This window comes from Acinonyx jubatus, chromosome B3 (assembly GCF_027475565.1).
Source record: "Acinonyx jubatus isolate Ajub_Pintada_27869175 chromosome B3, VMU_Ajub_asm_v1.0, whole genome shotgun sequence".
Taxonomy (NCBI): Eukaryota; Metazoa; Chordata; class Mammalia; order Carnivora; family Felidae; genus Acinonyx; species Acinonyx jubatus.
Genome location: NC_069386.1, coordinates 60,533,666 through 60,557,813, shown reverse-complemented (window position 1 = coordinate 60,557,813; position 24,148 = coordinate 60,533,666). Strand labels below are relative to the sequence as shown.

The following is a 24,148-nucleotide window of genomic DNA, read 5'->3' as shown; positions in this document are numbered from 1 at the left end:
ACTTGCACAACCCAGGTAGGCAGGCTTAATCCCCGACGGATGCCTTCAAGATGGTCCAGCCAACTTGTGTCTTCCAGGCGGGAGGTCCCTGACATCGCCCTGACATTCAATCAGTGTGGGCCAGTTGAAAGACTTGTCAGAGAGGACCCAGATGCTCGCAGGCCCAGTCCACGATAGGAACGTAGCACACCAATCTTCGGGCCAGTAGAAGAGACACACCCAAGGTTTCCCGGCGCCCACGCAGGGTATGGGACCACTGTCCACTGCCCGGAACCCAGCCCTGTACGGGGCTCCGCCTCCCACGCTGCGTCGGGGGTGGGGTAGGGCGGGGTGCCGGGCGCCGGCGAACGGCGTGCGACGAGCGGGGGGCGGGGCCAGGGGCGGAGCGGAGCGCGCATGCGCGGTCGCCTTTGTGTGGGTCGAGCGGCGGCGGCGGCGGCGGCAGTGGCGGTCCCACTGGCAGGCGGGCAAGAGGGGAGTCCGGGCGGCGTCCGGCGTGGGAGCCGGGGGACCACCATGGTAAAGAAGCGGAAAGGCCGCGTTGTGATCGACTCGGACACGGAGGACAGCGGCAGCGATGAGAACCTCGATCAGGTGAGGGCAGGCCGCGGAGGCGCGGGCCGGCGGAGCGGGAGGGCTGAGTCCGGGCCACGGGAGCCGGGAGCTGGCCGGGCCCGGGGCCTCCCGGCCCGAGCTCCCGGCCCGCCCCGTGCCCTGACCTCCGCTGCCACCTCCTTCTTGTGTTCCCCGCAGCGCCCGGGGCCCTCGGAGTCCGGCCGGGGCCTGGAGAAGGAGCCCCGAGGACTTGGCGCCTTGGGCCGGGAGGCGGGGCAGGGACCAGGCTGGTGGGCCTCTGGCTTGGGGAACCAGACCGGTCCGTGATCTGCTGGGGCCAGATCGGAGCGGCGGGCGGCGGGCTGCAGGCCGGGCGATCCGAGCCCGGAGAGATAGGAAGTATTGCCCGCCAACCCAGGAGCCTGGGAGATTTGGGAGGAGGTGCAAGGGTGAGTGTGGGGTGGTGGGGGTGGGGGGCGAGAAGGTGTGGGCTCTGGAAGATGAAATTTTTCAGACAAGGGGTGTAGACCGAGAGTGGAGACACTCTTAAACCTTCCGGGGAACCTCTGCCGTGCTTGACGAGAAAGACTTAGCTGTAGGCACAAATCTGTTTGGCAACTAGGGTCGTTTGTGGTTAAGAAGGGTCCTTGTTGAGATGTCAGACCGAAGAAAACTCTTGGGAGGAGGAAAGTGGGCATAAGTGGAGAAATATATAGAAGGATATGGAAGGACTATGGCTGAGGCCTCTGGGCTCTTTTCATGCAACATCTCAGAATTCTTTCTTATTTGAAGATTGTGCAGGACCATTGAAAGTAACTTTTGGTCTCACTGTCTTAAGGTTGAATAGTTTTTATATCCTAGAAAATACTGTAGGGAGGAGCTGTCCTTTATAGCAGTGCTCTAGTGATACTAGAAGATTCAAAGAGGATTCTTGCCATGTTTTGTGAACAAATGGTATGAGGAAAGAATATTCAAGAAGTAGTAGCTTTATAAGTTGAGTAGAGAGAGTAGTGAATTTAGAATCTGAAATTTTGAGTTCCAGGCTGGCCATGCTATTTTTTAGCTATGTATCTTTTGGCTGTAACTGTAAAATCTAGATACAACATTAACCTTGAGTATCTAATTGGGCTATTACAAGGATCAAGTATTTGTAAGAATTAATATTGGTACAAGCACTTGCAAACTAAGGCTTTTGTATAAATGGCTTGTTGGGGGGTTTGTATTAGGCCACAGGTCTCAGGACTGAAGTATTAAGGCATGAAAGGGGTGGACTTTGGGGGGGGGACTGAAAATGTATTGAAAAGAGGACTGTTTTGAAAATGGTGGTAAGGAGGTGGGAAAGTAGTGGGGCTTTATCAAAGGAGGAAAACCTGTTTGGGGGTAGGAACTGAAAGGCTCCTGAAATTTACAAAAATATAAAAAATATATTCTTGGAAAAAAATATATTCTTGGTTTGGAAAAGTTTGGTTGATAATTTTAGACTGGCACTTAGGATTAGAACTTTTTTTTCTGATCTAGAAATGTAGGTATTTCTAATAATAACATCAGCTACCATTTACATAGTGTTTGGGGTGAACTAGTCAACCTCAATTGAGTAGTTTATTTACATTGTCACGTTTTCAAATGATGGTGAAGTTGGTACCATGTTTTCAATTTTACATATGAGGAAAATGGAGATTGAAGAAGTAACTTACCTAGATTCACACAACTTGCCAGTGGTGTAGTTGAAATTTGAACTCCGTATCTGCACGACTGCAAAGCCCATACTCTTCACTATACCAACTTAATCTGTTAGTCTTTTAATTTTTTATAGTGCAAAATGAGAATGATGTTTCATGGTCATTTTCCATGTTGCTAGAATCCATGTTTGCAAAGTCCATTGAATAGTTTGGAGGATATTGTTACATCACTTAAAAAGATTATTTGGGCGCTTCCTTAGTAAAGCACTCTGAGACTGATGATGAATGAACTAAGCTGCAAATTACTCTGTCCGTAGTGATTTTCCACAGAATTCTGACAAATGAAATGAATTGAGAGTTTCCTTTTCTGATAGAGAGGTTCTACCTGATCCACAAAGAGCCTACCGTAGTGGACACTGGAAGGGATTGCAACTTTAAATCCAGCCTTATCTATTTATAAAAAGAAATTAGCATAAAATTTCTAAGTAATACCTAATACAATTTAACAGCAATTTCAACTTTTTCCTCTGCAACCACTCTCATTGGCATTCTTTTATCAGATGGGAACCAGATCAAAATTCCCTTCCCCTGCACATCCTAACAGAGGCACCAGTGCCTTGTATCTATCTATTCAGTGCTGTGTCAGACTGTCAGAGGAATCAAAAACAAAGATCTCTGCCTTCTATAAGTTATCACCAGAGACCTTTAGCAGAAGTTCCAAGTCAGGCTGGTTTGGGGGTCTTTGGAATCCTCAGAACAAAATGCATCCTGGGCCTTTATAACCAAGATAACCTTGGGCTGCTCCATCTGGTTCTGGGTCTTCATTGGGGGTGTAACATCATGTTTGCTGTCTAGTGTAAGGTTCTTGTGGAAAAGACCATACTGTTACAAATCTGAGGTCTAGTGTGAGTGAAGCACAGTTAGAAAGGAGGTCCTTTGTCCCTGGGTTTTCCCAGTGGGAACCTAAGCCATTATGTTAGAAATATTCCATCCGTCTTAGTCCTTGCTGAAAGTGAGGCAGGTGAGCCTTCTATACAGGTTCTTCCTGGTTGTGGGAGGAGGACCACCTGTGTCAGAAGCTGCCGGAGTTACTTATTTAAAATGTACTTTGCAGGGGCTCCCATCAGACCCTCTTTGGATAGATCCCTTGACTCTGCATTTTTACTAGGAACAGCCCAGGTACTTATTTTTGTGAATGATTGAGACCGCTGTCTGCGTGCAAGTTAATCTTTTTAATAAGACACTCTAAGTAGTTTGTTTGGGAGAGAAATAGCTTCCTGTCCCGGCCATACTGTGTGCAGAACCGAAGAAACTCAACAGAGATGTTTGAGATGGCAAAGCTGTTGGCTTTTCTAAATCTCTGAAGCTATTTGAATTGTTGGGATACTTTTTGTTGAGGCCTGTTTCTTTTTCCTTTCTTCAGATGGGAAGGAAGGTGTGTAGTAACTGAATCGAAGTAGTTTAAAATTGTTTTAACTTTAAAAGATTTTAAAAACTCAGACCTTTGAGAATTTGAAGGATTTCTTTTAACATATGACCTGTTAGTGACCTTATTTTTTTATGTTGGGCACACCCTTTCTTCAGCATTTTAGAATTGCAAATCCTGAAGATACTTGGTTTTGGCACGTCTTGGAAAAGAGTTTGAGACAAACCTAGTTTGTTTGTTTACCCCATCATGTACTTCCATGGAAATAATGTGTGTCACTCTAAATGGAATAATATTTATGCAGTGGGTCTTAGAAAATGGAAAGTATCCAAAGGTAATAAAGTAATAAGAGTTCTTTATTCAGATCAATACAACTCAGTATTTATAAAAACTTTACTCTGCCTTTCTCAAGAAAAAAAAATTGAGCTACATGCATACTAGAACGCTTTATTTCATAATTTCCTTTCTTGTTTCAAATGGTGATTATGTTGTCATGTCCTCTTTTTCTCTGCTCATGATACTTGAAGTAGCAATAATTAAGTTTGTCTTTGAAAGAATAGGCCCCTAAGTATTTTCTAAGGAGTTATCTTTAGATATATGTAAAAAATACCATTGTTATAAAGTATCCTTCCGTAAACCTTCCCCATAAAAGTTGGGAACGTTAAAAGTTGTGCCTCTCATATAGTCTTCTTTATATTAGAGCAGAATTTGGTAGAAGTCTAGGATGAAGAACTTGTGAGAAGTGTCACTGTTGACTACTGAAGTTTTTTAATTTGTGTCATAGTGTTGCATTCAGCTTGATGTAACTCCTTTGCTAATTTCACTCACCTTTTGTGTGCAGAGAAGATAGAGTCCCATGGGAGCTTTAACAGAGAGGCTTTTAAGAAAAATTCAAAACAGATCTTTCACCCCCAAATCTGTTGGCGTACTACTTATTGCTCCCTTCCTAGACTGTAAGTTCCTCAAGGGCAGAGATTGTTTATCTTTCAATAAATGTGCTAGACAGTGCTAGGCACCACAGCAGTTACTGGGTGAACAAAATGGAAACAGTTTCCACCTTCAGGGAGTTTAGAGAAAGGTGGGGGGTGGGAGGGGTGGGAGTATGGGAGGAGTGGAGAGGAGAGGAGAGGGGAGGGCAGGGCTGAGCCTGTGGCAGGGCAAACACTGCTCACTCAGAGAGTCACTTCCTCAGTTTTGCTAGAGGCTATGAGGGAAGAGCAAGGATATTGTGAGAGTGTGACCCTGGAGGGAGTAACAGTTAAATTGAGACCTGGAATATGTGTTAAGGAAAAGATTAGGAGACCAAAGAGCACAGAGACATGTTGAGTGTTCATGGTTGAGGGACCAGCATGCACAGAAGCACTGGGGCAGGAAGGACCTAGCACCCTAATGAAACTGAAAGAAACACACAGTGACTGGAATATAACAAGTTGGAGAAAGAAGGTACAAATGAAGCCGCAGTAGTCTCTATTTGGACCCTTTGAAGATGGAAAAGTCAGTTTAATGAATCACAACCAGCATTAAAAATGAAAATGAAATTGAATCAAATAGAAAACATCAGGGTTACCTAGCTGTCTCAGTCAGTAGAGCACATGACTCTTGATCTTGGGGTTGTGAGTTTGAGCCCTATGTTGGGTATAGATACTAACTTTTAAAAACTAAAATTTTTTAAAAAAGAAAGCATCATGTGTCAGACTTAGTAAAAAGGAGTATTGTTTTCTGAAACCTATGTTTCTTGTATACTGGCTCATGAGGTATCATTGATCTTACAGTGGGCTGAGGTTAAAAAGTTTTAAAGTTGTTGGTAGGGCCATGTTGGCAACTTTAAGGACTTTGGACTTGCTTCTGAGGGTAATGAGAAATCACTGAAGGATTTTAAGCCAGAAGAGGTGTTCAGATTCGTCTTTTAAAAAGTTTCCCCAGGCTGTTATGTGGAGAGTAACCTAGAGAAGGGACACCAGTTAGGTGGTAGAGAGAGGAGTTCAGGTGAGAGACGGTGTAGAGCAGAAGTTCAATTAGAATGGAAGTTCCAGGTAGGCAAGGTGATTTGTTCACTGTAGTATTCCTGCACCTAAGACAGTGCCTGGTATGCAGCAGATACCCTGTCGATGTTTGTTAAATGAATGCTTGACTTGTACTGGTATGGTACTTACAGAGACAGCAGAAAGGAGATTTGATTGGACATAATATTAAGGATAAAATGAGAGGACTTGATGATTGAATGTTGAAGGTGAGGAAGAGGAGGTTCTGGCCTGAGATGGGGAACCTTAGGAAAGAGCAGGTTTAAAGGTAACGAGCATGGGGGGGTGCCTGGGTGGCTCAGTTGGTTAAGCGTCCATCTTTGGCTCAGGTCATGATCTCACAGTTTGTGAGTTCGAGCCCCGCATGGGACGCTCTGCTGTCAGTGCAGAGCCCACTTTGGATCCTCTCCCCTTCTCTGCCCCTCCCCCAACTGCGTGGGCACACTCTTTTGCTCTCTATTTCTCTCAAAATAAATAAACGTTAAAAAAAAAAGGTGAAGAAATGGATTCATTCTTGGATGTAGAGATTAAAGTTGTCTGTGAGATATTTAAGTGGAAATGTCAAGTGGGTAGTTGAAAATAATGTGTGCTTGGGGCCTGACTGGCTCAGTCGGTAGAGCACGCGACTCTTGATCTTGGGGTGATGACTCTTGATCTTGGGGTGATGAGTTCGCACCCCATGTTGGGCATGGAGCCTACGTTAAAAAAAAAAAGCTGGAGGGGCACCTGGGTGGCTCAGTCATTTAAGCATCCAACTTCAGCTCAGGTCATGATCTTGAGGTTCATGGGTTCCAGCTCTGCGTTGGGCTCTGTGCTGACAGCGTGGGGCCTGCTTGGGATTGTCTCTCCCTCTCTTTCTGCCCCTCCCCCACTCTAATAATAAATAAATAAACATTTTAAAAAATCTTCTCTATATTCCTGTCTCTCCAGGTTTTTGGGTTTTTGTTTTGTTTTTGTTTTTGTTTTTTTAGTTTATTTGTTTTGAGAGAGAGAGCATGTACACGGGCTGGCAGGGAGGGGGAGAGAGAGAATCCCAAGCAGACTCTGCACTGTCAGCACAGAGCCTGATTTGGAGCTCGAACCCACGAACTGAGATATCATGACCTGAGCTGAAATCAAGAGTCAGACGCTCAACCAACTGTGCCACCCAGGTGCCACTAAAGAGAAGATTTTTAAAAATAATAATATTAATGCCTGCCTGACACAGAGTAGGCACTTAATAAACCTTTGTTAAATATGCAAATGCTTCTTGGCATATCCACGGCGGAAAGTTTTTTGACTTTTCTGGTTACAGAAGAGTTAGAGACAGGAGATAGTGTCAGTTTGGGAGTTCTTGCTCCAACCCCTCTGATTTAATACTAATATCCCTTTAAGGGGTAGAAGAAATGTGCATTACTTAGAAAGTATATTAGAAGAGGGAACTAGATAAGAACAAGTGACAATAGAATTTTTTTAATGTACATTTTGAACAGGCTGAAAGTGATTTTGTCAGTTTTATAACATTGTGGACATATATGGAACTCAGTATTTTATCTACAGTTATAATTACTTGGCTGGAAATATGAAGGATACGTTGCCACATTTAGTGCCAATCATGAGAAACATAAAGGATTGTTATACTCCCACTTTGGAATTACTTCAGAAGGGTTTTGGTGTATATGTTCATTGTTTTGATTTGTTTTCTTTCATTAAAAATAGTAGATGCTTAAAAAAAAAATGGTAGATGCTTGTTGAAACACTTCCAACAAACCAGAAATACCTCCCTGTCTCAAAAACATACATACACACAATGGCTCCATTTCTTACTCCTGAAAAGTAAACCAGTGTCCACCACTGGAATCTTATTCTACCTACAGTTTTGATAGGAAAGAAAGAATAAGAATTAACATCGCAAATTTAAACCTGTGTGAATTACCACTCTTCCCTCAGTATCTTTCTAGTCCTCCCTCTTCTCCCTGTCCTTATCCAGGCCACCATCCACTCTGATGACACTGCTCTGGATTCCTTCTGACTCCTTCCTGCACTTCCACCCTGGCCCCTCTGGTCTGTTCCTCTGTCATTTAGAGTGCTCTTTTAAAAACCGTCTGAAGATGGTTACTCCCCCTGAAACAATTTGATGGCTCCCCATTGCCTTCAGATAAGATGCATGCTCCTGATACTGCTTTATAAACCTTGAAATGATCTGGTTTCTTTTTACCTCTCACCAGCCCTACTCCATTCTCCCCGTTGCCTGCTAAGCTCCAGTCACACTGGTTCTCTTTCAGTTCTTCAAATACACCAAGCTGTTGCCAGCTTCAGGGCCTTAGCTATTCCATCTGGAGATCTCTGTCCAGAAAACTGCCCCTCTCTTTCCTCTTTCAGAGTTTCTAGTCTCAGCCTAAATGCCATTGCCTCAGAGAAGCCTCCACAGATCACCGTATCTTGATACATTCCCCATTCACTTGATTCACTTTCTTCTTAGCACTTATCATAAGATATAGTGAATTGTTTCTTGTTTATTGTCTGTCTCCCTCACTCAATTTTAAATTCCACGAGGTCAAGGACTATATATCTTAAAAAAAATTTTTTTTTCATGTTTACTTATTTTTGAGAGAGAGCAAGAGCGAGAGACAGAGCAGGGGAGGTGCAGAGAGGGGGACAGAAGATCTGAAATAGGCTCTATGCTGACAACAGAGAGCCCGATGTAGGACTCGAACTCAGGAACCATGAGATCATGACTTGAGCCAGAGTTGGACGCTTAACCGACTGAGCCATCCAGGTGCCCGTCTTTTTTGATGACTGTCTACAGGGCTTGGTGGTACATAATAGGTACTCGTAATAGGGTGATCATTTGTCCCTGTTTGCCTGGAACTGAGGAATTTCCTAGAGTTTTCAGGATTTGCAGTGCTAAAACCACGACAGTCCTGAGCAAACCAAGATGTTTGGTCACACTAGCCGGTAGTAATTATTTACAGTAGTTATATTTGTGGAACGAATAAGTGAGAAAGAGTTCAGCATGCTAATTAGCCATAAAAACCTCTGAGGCTTATCCCTGTAGGCTTTTATTCTCACTTGTGGGGTGCAGACTATGTATCCCACTTTCATGTGATCATGGGAGATTTGATTAAAGAGAGGAGATTTAATTTCCTTTAAGTAAGTAAGAGAGAGCTAAGTTGCTTTATTACTGATCGATCCCAGCATAACATCACAAAAAGTGCAGTGTGAGTGATGGGGTTGGGGAATGAAATCTTAAGGTTTACGAGCCTTCATGTATTGATGGATTAGAATTCTAATCTTAACCGGAATGGTGCTATTTTAATAAACATTACGTTATTGCAGTTAGACTTACTTTATTTTAGTGTCTTGCTTTTGGCAATCTGGTTTAATGTTAAATATCGCTTTTAAGCAAGTTGAGGAAACTGCTCTAGAGGCCAGATGTGGTATCCTGCACAGCCATACGTATACTATGTTGGGCATTGGCCTTAATTTAAGCAGATCTTTAGTTCATCTTAAACTTGATATTACATGCTAGCACCCCTGACTGCCATCCCCTTAGACAAATACTGCGATAAGTCGGAAGGTTTTCACTGGATGAGATGAAACACAGGGGCAGTGGTGAGAAACAACCACTGGACACACAGAAACATCTCAACGAGCATGGTACAGTTGAATCGGGCTGGCAAGAGAGAGCTGCAGCTGGACCCATGCATGTGCATGAATCAGTTTTAGATTGGCTTTTTCAAGTCCATGTGTTGGATCCATCATCCCCTACAAGTAGTAAATCTGATGATGGTCTCTTCACGTATGCACGTTGGAAAGACTTTCCGTTGCACCTTGGTCTGTTGAGCTGTACTTGACAAGCCCTCAGTAGACTAAGGGACTTAATTGTAGAGTAGCCTTGACATGTGCTCCCCCATTAACTTCTTGTGCAATTCTTAACTTGTGGAAAGGGTGTCTTTCACACTGTCAGGAAGGTCTTTGCTGTCCCCATACTATTGTTAATATGGTATTGAATGTCTTAGGAGAAGAGGGACTGTGTCTATCAGATGCAATTGTTTGTTGATGAAAGAGCATAAACTCTACCATGGGAGTGGCAGAGAGTGAGGGAGAGAGAGAAATCCCAAGCAGGCTCCACACTGACAGCACAGAGCCTGATGCCAGGCTTGAACTCACGAACCATGAGATCATGACCCAAGTCAAAACCAAGAGTCGGCCGCCCAACCTACTGAGCCACCCAGGCGCCTCTAGAGTGGAACTTCTTTAACAGGAAGGCAGTATTAACATTTTAACACTTTAGTTACAGTAACTTTTAATGGATGCCTGCCGCTTGTAATAGTTAATGTTTCAAGGTAGGATTTGATTGCTAGGTATCCAAATCCCTGTTATAGTGAGTTGGTGTTAAAACAGATTTCTAGTGCATTTGTGAGCCTCAGGAAAGAGATAACTTATCAGAAATCTTTCTGAATTTTATAAATTTGCATTAAGGTAATGTGGCAAGGGACATAATAGTAGAGGCCATCTGCCAATTACCATGTAACTCAGAAATCCCCCTTCTAGGTATATACCCAAGTAAAATAAAAACTTACATTTACACAAAAACCTGTATATGAACATGAATTACACCAAAATGGAAACAACCCAAATGTTTTTCAGCTGGTAAATAAACTGTGGTACACCCACATGATGGAATACTCCTTAACAATAAAAAATAAACTATTGATATATACCGCCACGTGGGTGAATATCAAATGTATTTTGCTAAGTAAAGAAGCCAGACTCAAAAGGCTATATACTATATGATTCTATTTATATGATATTCTGCAATGGGTAGATCTGTCTGTAGGGTCAGAAAACAGGTCTGTGGTTGTTGTGGGATGGAGGAAAGGATATGAAGAGCAGTAATTTCCTGAAAAGAGCATTAATTTCCTGAAAGAACAGTCTTTTTTTTTTTTTAATTCTTTTTTCAACGTTTATTTATTTTTCGGACAGAGAGAGACAGAGCATGAACGGGGGAGGGGCAGAGAGAGAGGGAGACACAGAATCGGAAACAGGCTCCAGGCTCTGAGCCATCAGCCCAGAGCCTGACGCAGGGCTCGAAGTCACGGACCGCGAGATCGTGACCTGGCTGAAGTCGGACGCTTAACCGACTGCGTCACCCAGGCGCCCCAGTCTTTTTTTTTTTAACACCAAAACTGTAACTCCAATTGACCAAATGCAAATCACAGCCATATTTGTGAGGATGATGGAACTGCCCTATATCTTGATTGTGGGAGTGGTTAAACTGTAAGTATTTGTCAAAATTCATAGTATACCTAAGAAAGGATAAAGTGTACTTTATGTAAATTATATCTCAAGTTTTTAATTTTTTTAAAGATTTTATTTTTAAGTAATCTCTACACCCAGTGTGGAGCTCGAACTCACAACCCCGAGATCAAGAGTCACTTGCTCCACTGACTGAGCCAGCCAGGCACCCCCTCAAGTTTTTTAAAAGACCATAAACACATACACATATTGCTGTAATTTGCATTTGGTAAATAGAAGTTACTATTTTGGAGTGAATAAGTAGAATGTTCTTACGATCTTCAGTCTTTTCATAAAGTTGGTATGCTAGCTCTCGTTAATGAAATGAGAAGAGTAACATTTCATGACTGCATATGAAGAAGAGAGCGGGTCAGCTGTTAATCTGAGAAGGTCATTTTCTCATTCTGGCCAAGGAGAGTATACTCCTAAAATAGAAAGAGACTGGAAGAAGAAAATAGATACTTTGTAGCAGTCTATTATTTTAATATCCATCTTTGCACTTGACATATAATTGTATAGCACCATCATCATCAGGAAATAATACTGCTAATATTTATTAGTTGTATTTTTCTCTTTTTTTGGCAGAAGGGAAAAAATGTTTTAGACTGATAGACCTTGACTGAATTAGGAGCTAGGATTCTATCTTCCACTAGTTTGAATCCTGGCTCTCTCATGTACTAGCTGTGTTACCTGGGTAAGTTACTTAACCCTTGCTGTTGCTTGGTTTCTTTATCTTCAAATGGGAATGATAAAAGAACTTACCTCAAGGTTGTCGTATTAAATGTTAGATACTTAGAAAAGCACCTGATGCCAAGTAAGTACAGTATAACATTGGACTGGTACTGATATTACAGAGATCAAGAAACAGAAGTTTCCTTTTGTGGCATTTTTGGGTGACTGGTCTGAGTTGGCAAGAAGTAACTGGAGAAAGGAACCATGTAAGAGAGCAAATTCTGGTTGTAGCCATCACACTTATTGGCACATCCTTCCCCTTCTAATCTGTCACAATGACCAGGACAAGGCAGAGGTGGTGAATGGAAACATTTGGGTTATCAAATTAGGATTCTCATGTAGAAGCCAGCACACTTACTGCTTGTTATCAGACTTGGGATTAAACACCAAAAATATACCTCGTTTTTTCTGACTCAAGCATTCAAAATAAGAAATGATCTTAGAACCTTGGAGTTTGTCAGCTTATTCAGAACAGCCCACAAATGCTAATTTTCCCGTGAATTACAGTAAGAGGATGCTTTGAGTATTAGTTAGCTATACCAGTAAGATCAGTGAGCAGATTACCTTTGAAAACATGGTTCTTCTATCAGTTCCTCAGAACTGGTGCTTATGTAGCAGGTTGCAATTTGGGGGTACCCTCCAGTTCAGTTTTCTAGTCACTTTTCCATTTCAGACATACATTTCCCATTAAGAAGAAAGGGGCAGATTTTTGAAAACATTTCTTTAATGCTTAGGAATACTGGCACTTAGTCTGTTTGTGTGGTAAAAGTTCCCATGGTGACATTTTTCGATGGAAAGCACAAAGAGGTAGAAGAGATCTAGGGAAGGTGGGCATTTCTTGTCCTTGAATGTTTTTCTCTGTTGAACAAAATTCATGTGTCTACTTCTGCCCTGTTAGGAGCTTTTGTCCCTGGCAAAGCGGAAGCGCAGTGATTCCGAGGAGAAAGAGCCACCTGTGAGTCAGCCTGCAGCCTCCTCAGACTCTGAGACGTCCAACAGCGATGATGAGGTGGGTGTGCAGGGGCTTGGCCCCAGGGACTGAGTGGTATTTGAGGGTCCTGATTTGTACTGTCATTTACCTAGTGGGCCCCTCTACAGAGCACATGTGGCCATTGTTTACTTGCTTATTTCTAGCCCTGTTGCAAAAGAAGAGGCACAGCCTGTTAGTCTTCATCTCTTTGTTTTGTTTTGTTTTATTTTATTTTATTTTATTTTATTTTATTTTATTTTATTTTATTTTATTTATTATTTTATTATTTATATTTATTTATTTCAACTTTTTCTTTCCATGTTCGTGTTAGAAAAGACATTATTTTTTTTTTTAGATGTTCATTTATTTTGAGAGAGAGAGAATGCACACATGCGCCTGCTTGCAGGCAGGGAAGGGGCAGAGAGAGGTGGAGAATCCCAAGCAGCCTCTGTGCTCTCAGAACCCAGTGTAAGGCTCACTCTCACTAACTGTGGGATCATGACCTGAACCAAAATCGAGAGTTGGACGTTTAACTGACTGAGCCCCCCTGGAAGAGAAATTCTGTCAAGAATGCCATATGTTAGGAGCACCTGGCTTGCTCAGTTGGCAGAGCATGCAGCTCTTAATCCTAGGGTTGTGAGTTTGAGCCTCACGTTGGGTGTGGAGCCTACTAAAAAAAAGAAAAAAAAGAATGCCATATGTTAGTGGGAAATACTTTAGCAAGATAAGTTTTCTTTGGATGGATTGAATTGATGCCCTCAAAGTGGTGGTTGTAACTTTTAAGGAAGAAAATCCAGCTGTTCATTGTTTAAACCAAGGTGACTTTCCCAAACTGTCTACCACCAAAACCCCTAAAAGATCTAGAACTTTAATGGAAGAGAGAGACAAGGGGAAAGTTCTTTGAAGCCCTCCTACATGTTCCTCTTTTGATTTAAAATATTTTTTTTCAGGCGTCCTTGGGTATGTCATTTGGTTGAGTGTCCCATCTCTTGAGTGTGACTCAGGTCATGATCCCAGAGTCGTGGGATTGAGCCCTGCATCTGGTTCCATGATGAGTGTGGAGCCTGCTTAAGATTCTCTGTCCCTCTGCCCCTCTCCCCTACTGGCATGTGCACGCTCTGTCTCTGTCATAATAAATAAATAAAGTAAGTAAGTACTTTGTTCCTTTTAGTAATTTCCTGGAGAGAGGCCAGATATCCCCTTTCTGTTGAATCTCAAACCCTGCAGTCTAGGAAAATGTATATATTTTTTAAGTTTACTTATTTATTTTGGGAGAGAACGAGAACTAGAGAGAGCACAAGGGAGGGGCAGAGAGAGAGGGAGGGAGAGAATCCCAAGCAGGCTGCATACTTTCAGCGCAGAGGCAGACTCAGGGCTTAATCTGCTGAACCATGAGATCATAACCTAAGCTGAAATCAAGAGTCAGACGCTTAACGGACTGAACCACCAGGCACCCCAGGAAATATTTTTTTTTAATATAAAATTTATTGTCAGATTGGTTTCCATGCAACACCCAGTGCTCATCCCAACAGGTGTCCTCCTCAGTGCCCATCACCCACTTTACCCTCCCTCCCACCCACCATCAGCCCTCAGTTTATTCTCAGTTTTTAAGAGTCTCTTATGGGGGCGCCTGGGTGGCTCAGTTGGTTAAGTGTCCGACTTCGGCTCAGGTCATGATCTCGTGGTTCACTAGTTCAAGCCCCGTGTCGGGCTCTGTGCTGACAGCTCGGAGCCTGGAGCCTGCTTCTGATTCTGTGTTTCCCTCTCTCTCTGACCCTCCCCCCATTCATGCTCTGTCTCTCTCTGTCTCAAAAGTAAATAAACGTTAAAAAAAAATTAAAAAAAAAAAAAAAAGAGTCTCTTATGATTTGGCTCCCTTCTTCTCTAACTTTTCTTTTTCTCCTTCCCCTCCCCCACGGTCTTCTGTTAAGTTTCTCAGGATCCACATAGGAGTGAAAACATATGGTATCTGTCTTTCTCTGTATGACTTATTTCACTTAGCCTAACACTGTCCAGTTCCATCCACGTTGCTACAAAAGGCCAGATTTCATTCTTTCTCATTGCCAAGTAGTATTCCATTGTGTATATAAACCACAATTTCTTTATCCATTCATCAGTTGATGGACATTTAGGCTCTTTCAATAATTTGGCTATTGTTGAGAGTGCTGCTATAAACATTGGGGTACAAGTGCCCCTATGCATCAGTACTCCTGTATCCCTTGGGTAAATTCCTAGCACTGCTATTGCTGGGTCATAGGGTAGTTCTATTTTTCATTTTTTGAGGAACCTCCACACTGTGTTCCAGAGCGGCTGCACCAGTTTGCATTCCCACCAACAGTGCAAGAGGGTTCCCACTTGTCCACATCCTCTCCAGCATCTGTAGTCTCCTGATTTGCTCATTTTAGCCACTCTGACTGGCGTGAGGTGATATCTCAGTGTGGTTTTGATTTGTATTTCCCTGATGAGGAGCAACATTGAGCATCTCTTCGTGTGCCTGTTGGCCATCTGGCCATCTGGTTGTCTTCTTTAGAGAAGTGTCTATTCATGTTTTCTGCCCATTTCTTCACTGGATTATTTGTTTTTTGGGTGTGGAGTTTGGTGAGCTCTTTCTAGATTTTGGATACTATCCCTGTGTCTGATATGTCATTTGCAAATATCTTTTCCCATTCTGTCGGTTGCCTTTTAGTTTTTATTGTTTCCTTTGCAGTGCAGAAGCTTTTTTATCTTCATGAGGTCCCCATAGTTCATTTTTGCTTTTAATTCCATTGCCTTTGGAGATGTGTCAAGTAAGAAATTGCTGCGGCTGAGGTCAGAGAGGTTTTTTCCTGCTTTCTGCTAGGAAATATTTTTAATGGAGTACTTACTTTGTTTTAAAGTTCCACTAAAGTAAAACATGTTTTTATTATAATGAAGTTTAATTAACAGAACAGTGTTTACCAGTGCCCTGCATATGTTAAATTAGGAATGATTGCATTCTGGTCGACTGTAGTTAAGTTCTCTTAATCTTAAATAATTTAATAGACCTAAAATTGTTTTCCACAGCAAGAGGTAGTGAGTGTGAGTTTTTTTCTGTTTATTTTTAATGGTGGAACTATAATTCCTCTCAAATTGATAAAATAAATCTGTTAGAAAAGCAGTGGGCTCTTTGAAATAAGTTTTTGCTTTTTCATTTTTCTTAAAAAATATTTAGACAGTACAGGAAAATCCTGAAATAATTCCTTTTCCCACTCTTCCTACATCAACTAGTTTTATTTTTCCTGTTTCAAAAGTCAGCTTCTGTGAATCTGTCCCCCACCTCCACTCCCCACCCCCCTGACAATATCCTGTGAAGTTTGAATTCGTGTTGAGTCTGGAATACCCTGTAATATGTTTTTGGTCTTTGCATTTTCTTAAGATACAAGCAATAACTATCCTTTGAGGTATTTGGTTCTCCATATTCCTGTCTTAGATCAGAGTCCCAGGTATGCACTTATTGTAGGGAGTCCCCTTATCCTTTTTAACTGCTTCTACCGGGAGGGTAGAGTCTGTGTCAACCCCACTGCATTAGAGAAGTCCAAAACGTTTACTAGAGTCATCCAGCGTCTATAAAAACCTTTACAGCTTATGGTTCCCTTTGTCATTCACAGCTCCTTAACCAAGTCTGAATGTCCTCACCTTAGAATGCTACCCAACAATTTATGCACTTATTAGAGAAAAAGCCGAGACACAAGCTGCCCCCTGTTCAGTGGGGAATGAAACTTTGAGTGACTTTCCCTCACAAAGTTCTTAATTCTTGCTGTTGCCTCCGGGTCCCAGGCCCACCTGCTGCTGGCAACTCTACTCCATTCACTTTCTCCCCCACCCCACTGGGAATAGCAGCCTCTATAACATAGTCATTCTGAAAGGTGCCACTTTGGTTTGCATTATCATCAGTCTTTCACCCAAGCTAATAGCTTAGCACAGATCACCTCAAAGTTAGGGTGAGTATTTCGTTATTTTGGACAGTTAAGCGGACTGTCCAAAAAGATTAAAATATATATTTTTAAAATCCTGACAACTACTGGAAAACTCAGTGGTATTACTGTGAACTCAGATTTATGGCTGCCTTAAAGATATTCTAAGGTTGGTAGGGGACTTCTGAGAGATCCTTAGAATGTGAAGTTTGAGATGGAGCCTCTTATTTTTCCCTCTCTCACAATAAATATTTATACATCTTTGTATTACTTCACATACTAAACTAATTTACTATGTCTTCTGATTTCTGCTATGGCACTTATATCCTTATGACCTAGCCTTTTTGAAATTTGATTGTTAGAGTGGCATTTCTCAGGTGGGGAGCCTATGATCTGAACTCTGTACCAGAGGCTACTCTGGAGTTTTTTTTTTTAAATACATCTCCCATCCTTTCTCCCCTTCCATCTCTTTTATTATTTATTGTCATTAGTAAGCCATGAATACAGATAGAAGTATGTCGGTCCCCTCAGATTTGCTAGGACAGAAAACCGGTCAAGAACAACTGAGTTAGAAGGTTAATGGGTGGTTTGTTATAAGAAGAGACATGCCCTGACTTTAGAGCCTGAAAGTATCTAGCTAATTGACCTGGGGCAGGGGAAGGTGTGGGGGTGGGGGGGATAAAGAGAAGTTATGGACATTTCCTATGCAGAAAAAAGTGGGCACATTGTACATTAAGTGTAAGGTGCAAGTAGGGAGGGAGTAGTAGATGTTTCGCATATAGTATCTTTGCAGGGAGGAAAACCTAAATTTAATGAAAGAGAATATGCTTGTGTATTATTTTTTGGTGAAGAGATTATTCTCAGTGATATCTTGGGGGCACATGTAAAAATAAGAAGCAGGACTCTTTCTGTAAGGTTTATATTGTCCAAGCTGGGAAATTGGAACGCACAGCTCAGTGGTAGGTAGGTCACAGTGCTATAGTGTGATGTTTGGGTGCTGTCATTTCCTGTCCCTGAAAGCATTTGATAGGGAAAGAGCCAGTAAGGGTGCAAACAGGAGTGGCAGAGAGGAAAAATAACAAGGTCAGGAGGAGAGAGCTAGCAATTGCTCATTGACAAGATGAGGTTTAAAAAAAAAAAAGGCCCAAACAAAAAAGTCCATTTGTTAGGAGGAACTGAGTCTTAAATCAAGTAGTTCAGAATCCTTTTTAAAAACATAGTGGATCTTGGGGCGCCTGGCTGGCTCAGTTGGTGGAGCATGTGATTCTTCATCTTGAGGTTGTAAGTTCAAGCCCCATATTGGATGTAGAGATTACTTAAAAATCTTAAGAAAGCACAGTGGATCTCCTAGAAACAGCTGAAACTAGATAAGGAAGCTTCAATTTTCTTGTAAAAATCACATCAAAAACCAAGAAAATCCTTTTTTATTCAGAGTTGAATAAAACTACATTAGTCAAAGTAAGGAGATAGCTGAATTATCTTCTAATACCCTCTGCCTAAGCAAGAATTATTTTTAAAAGTTTCATGTATAGTCTTGTTTTCAACATTTTTGAGAAATAAAAGCATTTGGCTCAGCCCTGTAGTTCAGTACTTGTCACACCTGTTTTTTATTCCCCAGAACTTCTGTCCATCTTCCTGCTGGTGGTTATGCCCCCACTTGCCTTTTCGAAGACTTTGCTCTTCTTGCTTTTCTCCCATTTCATTTTGCTCTACTGTATTTCTTTCTGAAGCTTCTTCCTTCTCTTTTTTTCTTATCTGATCTTTCAGGTTCTTTCCTTTGGATTTAGTTTTGCTCTTTTTCCCCACTCTGTTATCTCTTGGCTGGTTCCAGTATTTTTTTTTTTTTTAATGCTTGTTTATTTTGAGAGAGCACACATGAGCGCACACACGCATGAGAGAGGGGAAGAGAGAGAATCCCAAGCAGGCTCTGAGCTGTCAGCCCAGAGCCTGATGTGGGGCTTGATCCCACAAACCATGAAATCATGACCTGAGCCACAATTGAGAGTCGGACATTCAACCTCCTGAGCCACCCAGGTGCTCCTCCAGTATTTTTTTTTTTTTTTAAGTTTATGTATTTTGAGAGAGAGAAAGCATGTGCACAGGATAGGGGCAGAGAGCGAGGGAGAGTGTTCTCAGCCTAGAGCCTGATATGGGGCTCGATCCCATGACCCGCAAGCTCTGACCTGACCCTAAATCAAGAGTTGGACGCTTAACTGACTGAGCTACCCAGGTGCCCCTCCAGTATTTGTATACTATAACAGTTTGATGTTCTTTTACTTTTTTTTTAAATTTTTATTTATTTATTTTGAGGGAGACAGAGACCATGTGAGTAGGGGAGAGAGAATCCCACGCAGGCTCCATGCCGCCAGCACAGATCCTGACTCGGGGCTCAAACTCACAAAACTACAAGATCATGGCTTGAGCCGAAACCAAGAGTCACATGCTTAACCAGCTGAGCCACCCAAGCATCCCATGATGTTCTTTTACCTATACGATGAACTATTTACTTTTAAATAAATTTAGTAACAGCTTCTCTAGGAAGTTGACTTAGCTATCCAAGAGCATTTTGTGATCGCTTTACCATACAGGTAATACCTAATTAGCACATGCTCTCAAGAAAGGCCTTCACTGCTAAGCTAATATTTCCCTGTGTGTATACTGGTTTATTGAAGTTTTTGTACACAGCATATCTCTGGAACAAGATGCTCCACATAGACGAATTACCCCAGTACTGAAACTAAATCTTTGAAAATTTAAAATATAAAATCACTATACTTGAAGAAATTTTTGAATACTTACCTGGCAGGGGAGATACCATGATCAGGAAGAAATTTTTGATAGGTATTAGTATATATAGTTTTTCTTGCTGATTTAGTCAACTATTATGAATGGCAGTTGAATTGTGAAATATGGACTTCGAAAATAACTGAGCTGTGTAGTTTATGCATTTTATGCCTTTTCTTTCTCCTCTGTTAACGTAGGTAAGAAGTGGCCATCGTTCTCCCCTCTTGGTAATCTCTCTGCTCCCATCTTCCTGCATCTGATCTGCTCTGGGGTCAGGAGACCAGGTGACCCTCTAGAGTTTAGGTTGGAAAACTCTGCTTTAGTGTTTGAATTTAGCAACAGCTATTTGGATTGCTTACAGCCTTCTTTTTTTTTTTTTTTCTCTCCCTTAAACGTACTTCTTGGTTCTTGGCTATGTAGATAACCAGGCAATAGCACCTCTTTTATCTACACACCATAAAATCTCATCATTAGAATTTGGAAAAATGAAGTGCTTTTCATGGACCACTTGCTCAGACTTGTTTACATTCTGACACTTCCACCAAACAGTGGAATGGAGGTACTGATTATCTTTCACATTTTTTTTTTTTTATGACTTCTGTTTCACTTTTGTTTTTGTCTCTATACCAGACTGTAAGTTTTTGTGACTGCGTTTAGGGATTCTCTGTTTTCCAGTTAAATACATGTGATGCCTGATTACAGAATACAGTAGTACCTTTTGTACTTTGTCAGATTAATTACACAGTAGAAGGAAAAAGAAAGCCAAGCTATCCTTCATATTCTTTATATCTTTCATACTCTTTAATATTCTATTACATTGCATTTACTTTTCAACTCTTCTGACCCTTATCTACCTTCGGGGGAAAAAAAAAACATAAATCAGGAACCATGTCCTCCCCATATACCTCTTTGCTGGCCACTGTCAAGGTCTAGAATAATGATTACAGAATCCTTTAGATAGTTGCTTTGACTTAGTATAACGCTCAGTTTATGAAGAATCCTACACCTTTAAAAACCCATGCAGTCATAGAGATCATCTGGATTCCCCTATTTCACTTGTGAAGACAGGCTAACAGAAGTTCTGATTTCCTTTTCCCATCATAAAATAGTAGTATCCTACCTTAATATAGAACTTCCTGGATTCTGGAGTGTGCTGTGTACTTCTCTTATTCTGTCTCCTTTGAGTCTCAAACCACCCTGATAGGTGGTCAAGGCAGTATTATTATTTCTACTTTAGAGATAAGTAGTCTCAGGTTGAGGGTTAGGGCTGAATTCCATTTACCCCCAATTCCAGTGTGGTTTATCACTAGCCCAACTGTTCTTGAATACTACTCACCTCAGTGTATTTCATTTTACTTGTAAATTCATTTCAGAGTAACTGGCCTGCAGTGGTTTCTACTCTGGACTCTGAGACCTAGAATATGATCTTCCTTGCCCGTTAGAGATAACCTCTCTGAAATATATTTATTTTTTAAGTTTATTTAGTTAATTTATTTAATTTGAGAGAACGGGAGCAGGGGAGGGGCAGAGAGAGGGAGAGAGAAAATCCCAAGCAGGCTCTGCACCGTCAGTGCAGAGCCTGATGCAGGGCTCGAGCTCACGAACCACGAGATCATGACCTGAGCCAAAATCAAGAGTCAAATGCTTAACCAACTGAGCCATCCAGGTACCCAGCCTCTCTGAAATCTTGAAGTTTCTTTGCTTTTCTGCCTCAGGATGTTCAAAATCCTCAGCATCTCCATCTATCCAAGTCCAAAGCAACCACTTGCCATCCCATGTTCTTTCCTGTCTGTCAGCTGGGTGCCAGTGAGGTCAGCTGCTTCTCAGAGTAGCTTATACCACCCTCACATACTCAGGCTGGCACAGGGTTGTAGTACTAACCTCCCTTATATCATTAGATAATGCTGCCATTATAGTAGTTATTACATCAGTGAGAGTCAAAGTGCTAATCTCTTTTAGTAGTTAAGAAAACACCTTCATTCCAGTCTCTGTTTTAGGTTTTCTTGACTGCCTGCATACATGATGCTTTCTTGGTAGTGTGTGTCAGCCCACCTCCATGTAGAATGCCTGAGAGAACAGGAAATCATGTATATGACAGTCCTGACTGGTAACATATCCTTGCCCTTTCCCAAATTGTTTCTGAGCACCTGTCACTGGGGGGTGCCCTGGCCTTTGTACTCAGATGCCCATCAGCAGGAATTCATCTTCTCATTCTTGCCTTCTGTGTGGTGCATTTTAGGGCATTTTCAGGGTCAGAGCAGAGCCTGCCTTTCAGTAGAGTCACAGTTCCCAAAACAAATTTTAAAATGCCTCATCATTTCCTGTACTCTCTGCTGGATGGGGAAAGCCTAAGAGTATCCCTTTTAATCCTGTCCTTTACTCTTTAGACTTCCATTTACTACCTACCACACTCTGACAGTAAAAGAATATTCCTTCTGTCTTAGAGTCAACAGAGTAAGGCTTTTGCAGGGACAGGGGAGCAACCTCTGGGCAATGTAATTGGATTAAGATATTTCTGTATTGATGTCGTTTGCCATAAGCCTTGACACTGTCCTTTATGGTTTATCAGAGACTGTGATCTTGGGAGAAGAGATGCTGAGTAAATATTTTAAATAGGTGCTTAGACCAGAAACATTCAGGAACCTGTGGTTTATGAGAGTAAATGTAAAATGTGACAAATGTGATCTGAAACTAATATACCACTGTATGTTAACTATACTGGAATCAAAATAAAATAACAAAAATAAATGTGATCTATTCTCCAGAAAAAAAAATCTTTGGAAGATTATTGGAACTCATTTGAAGTCTTTCTCTATGAAATAATAATACATGAGTAATAATGAGACTGGCCCCCAGATTTTAAGTGATTGTTTATGTTTGGGTGGTGAACTACAAATGTTTTTTGTTGTTTTTTTAACTTTAAAAATGCTTTCCTGTGTATTCAAAGGTTCATGTAATGAACATATATTGTTTTTAAAATTAGATTTTGGGGTTCCTAAGTGGCTCAGTCAGTTGAGGGTTGGACTCTTGGTTTCAGCTCAGGTCATGATCTTGTGGTTTTTTGGGTTTGAGCCCCAGTCAGGCTCTGTGCTGACCAGGTGGCATGGAGCCTGCTTAGGATTCTCTCCCTCTCTCTCCCCCCCCCCCCCACCTCCACCTTTTCCCCACTCGCACTGTCTCTCTCTCTCAAATAAAATAAATAGGTTTAAAATTTTTTTTCTTATTAATCTTTATTTATTTTTGAGAGACAGAGCATGAACAGGGCAGGGGCAGAGAGAGAGGGAGACACAGAATCCGAAGTAGGCTTCAGGCTCTGAGCTGTCAGCACAGAACCTGATGCAGGGCTCAAACTCACAAACCGTGACATCATGACCTGAGCTGAAGTCAGACACTTAACTGACTGAGCCACCCAGGTGCCCCAAAATTTCGATTTTATTTATTTTTTTTTAATTTAAATTCTTTTTTTTTAATGTTTATTTATTTTTGAGACAGAGAGAGACAGAGTGCAAGCGGGGGAGGGGCAGAGAGAGAGGGACACACAGAATCTGAAACAGGCTCCAGACTCTGAGCTTTCAGCACAGAGCCCGACGCGGGGCTCGAACCATGAACCGTGAGATCATGACATGAGCCGAAGTCGGGTGCTTAACCGACTGAGCCACCCAGGCGCCCCTAAAATTCGATTTTAAAGATTTACCGAAAATTGGATACTTTTTTAGAAAGTAAATATACAAACACCTTACCTCTCAGTCTGAAAGGCACATTTGTAAGAATTTGTGTTCTTTGAAAAAAAAAAAATTCTTTTTTTTTTTTTTTTTTTTTTTTGAGAGAGAGCTTGCACACACACCGGCAGGGGAGGAGCATAGGGAAAGGGAGAGAGAGAATCTTAAGCAGGCTTCATGCTATCAGCACGGAGCCTGACAGGCTTAATCTCCTGACTGTGAGATCATGACCTGAGCTGAAATCAAGAGTCAGATCTTAACCAGCTGAGCCACTCAGGCGCCCCTAGAATTTGTATCTTTTAAAGTAAAGTCACCTACGGTATTACAATTCCCCTAAAACCCTGTCACATATAAATGAACTTGGTTGTTCACGAGTGGCATGACAGACCCTGTTGAGTCAGCGTCATGGGAGATGAGGTCGCTTTATTGTCTCACTTCTTTTGAAATTGTAGGAAGGAAAAAAACGAGGTTCCCTTTGCTTGCTCAGGTTTAGCCAGGTCAGGAAAGCCCTTTTTAAGTGAAAACATTTTATTTTCTTCTATTTTTTTTTTTTTTTTGGTAATATTTACTGTTTTATTTTTGAGAGAATGTGCACGTGTGCTCAAGCCAGGGAGGGGTAGAGTGAGGAGGGGGGAGAGAGAATCCCAAGAAGGCTGCACTGTGTCAGTGCAGAGCCCAATAGGGGGTTTACTCTCATGAACCACGACATCATGACCTGAGCTGAAATCAAGAGTTGGTTACTTAACTGATTGAGCCACCCAGGTGCCCCAAGACCTAGCCACCCTTAACACATGTGTGATGTTGGTAGCTAACCTTTACCCTCTCAGCCTCTTCCTATTCTCAGTGGTAGAAGTACAAAGGGCCAAGACACTGGAAGAGGTTTCATAACCAACCAATAAGTATTGACTACCTATTATGTTTGTTGTTGTGCTATTTCTTACTACCAAAGACAGTACAAAAGGTGTTTTATGCATTATTGCCTGTAGAAAGATACATATTGTCAGCATAGGAAGTTGATACATTTTAACTCAGTTAACTAAGAAATTGAAC

General features: G+C 41.7%; 1 protein-coding gene across 1 annotated transcript in view; it reads left to right on the top strand.

The window, feature by feature from the left end:
- The first annotated feature begins 380 nt into the window (after positions 1 to 380).
- The window catches only part of RTF1 (RTF1 homolog, Paf1/RNA polymerase II complex component), a 50,294-nt gene continuing 26,526 nt past the window's right edge, over positions 381 to 24,148 (top strand). Inside the window, exons 1-2 of the mRNA XM_027066972.2 lie at positions 381 to 594; positions 12,592 to 12,702. Coding sequence (XP_026922773.2) covers positions 397 to 594; positions 12,592 to 12,702 — 309 coding nt within the window. The 5' untranslated portion in view covers positions 381 to 396. The remainder of the gene's footprint in view (positions 595 to 12,591; positions 12,703 to 24,148) is intronic.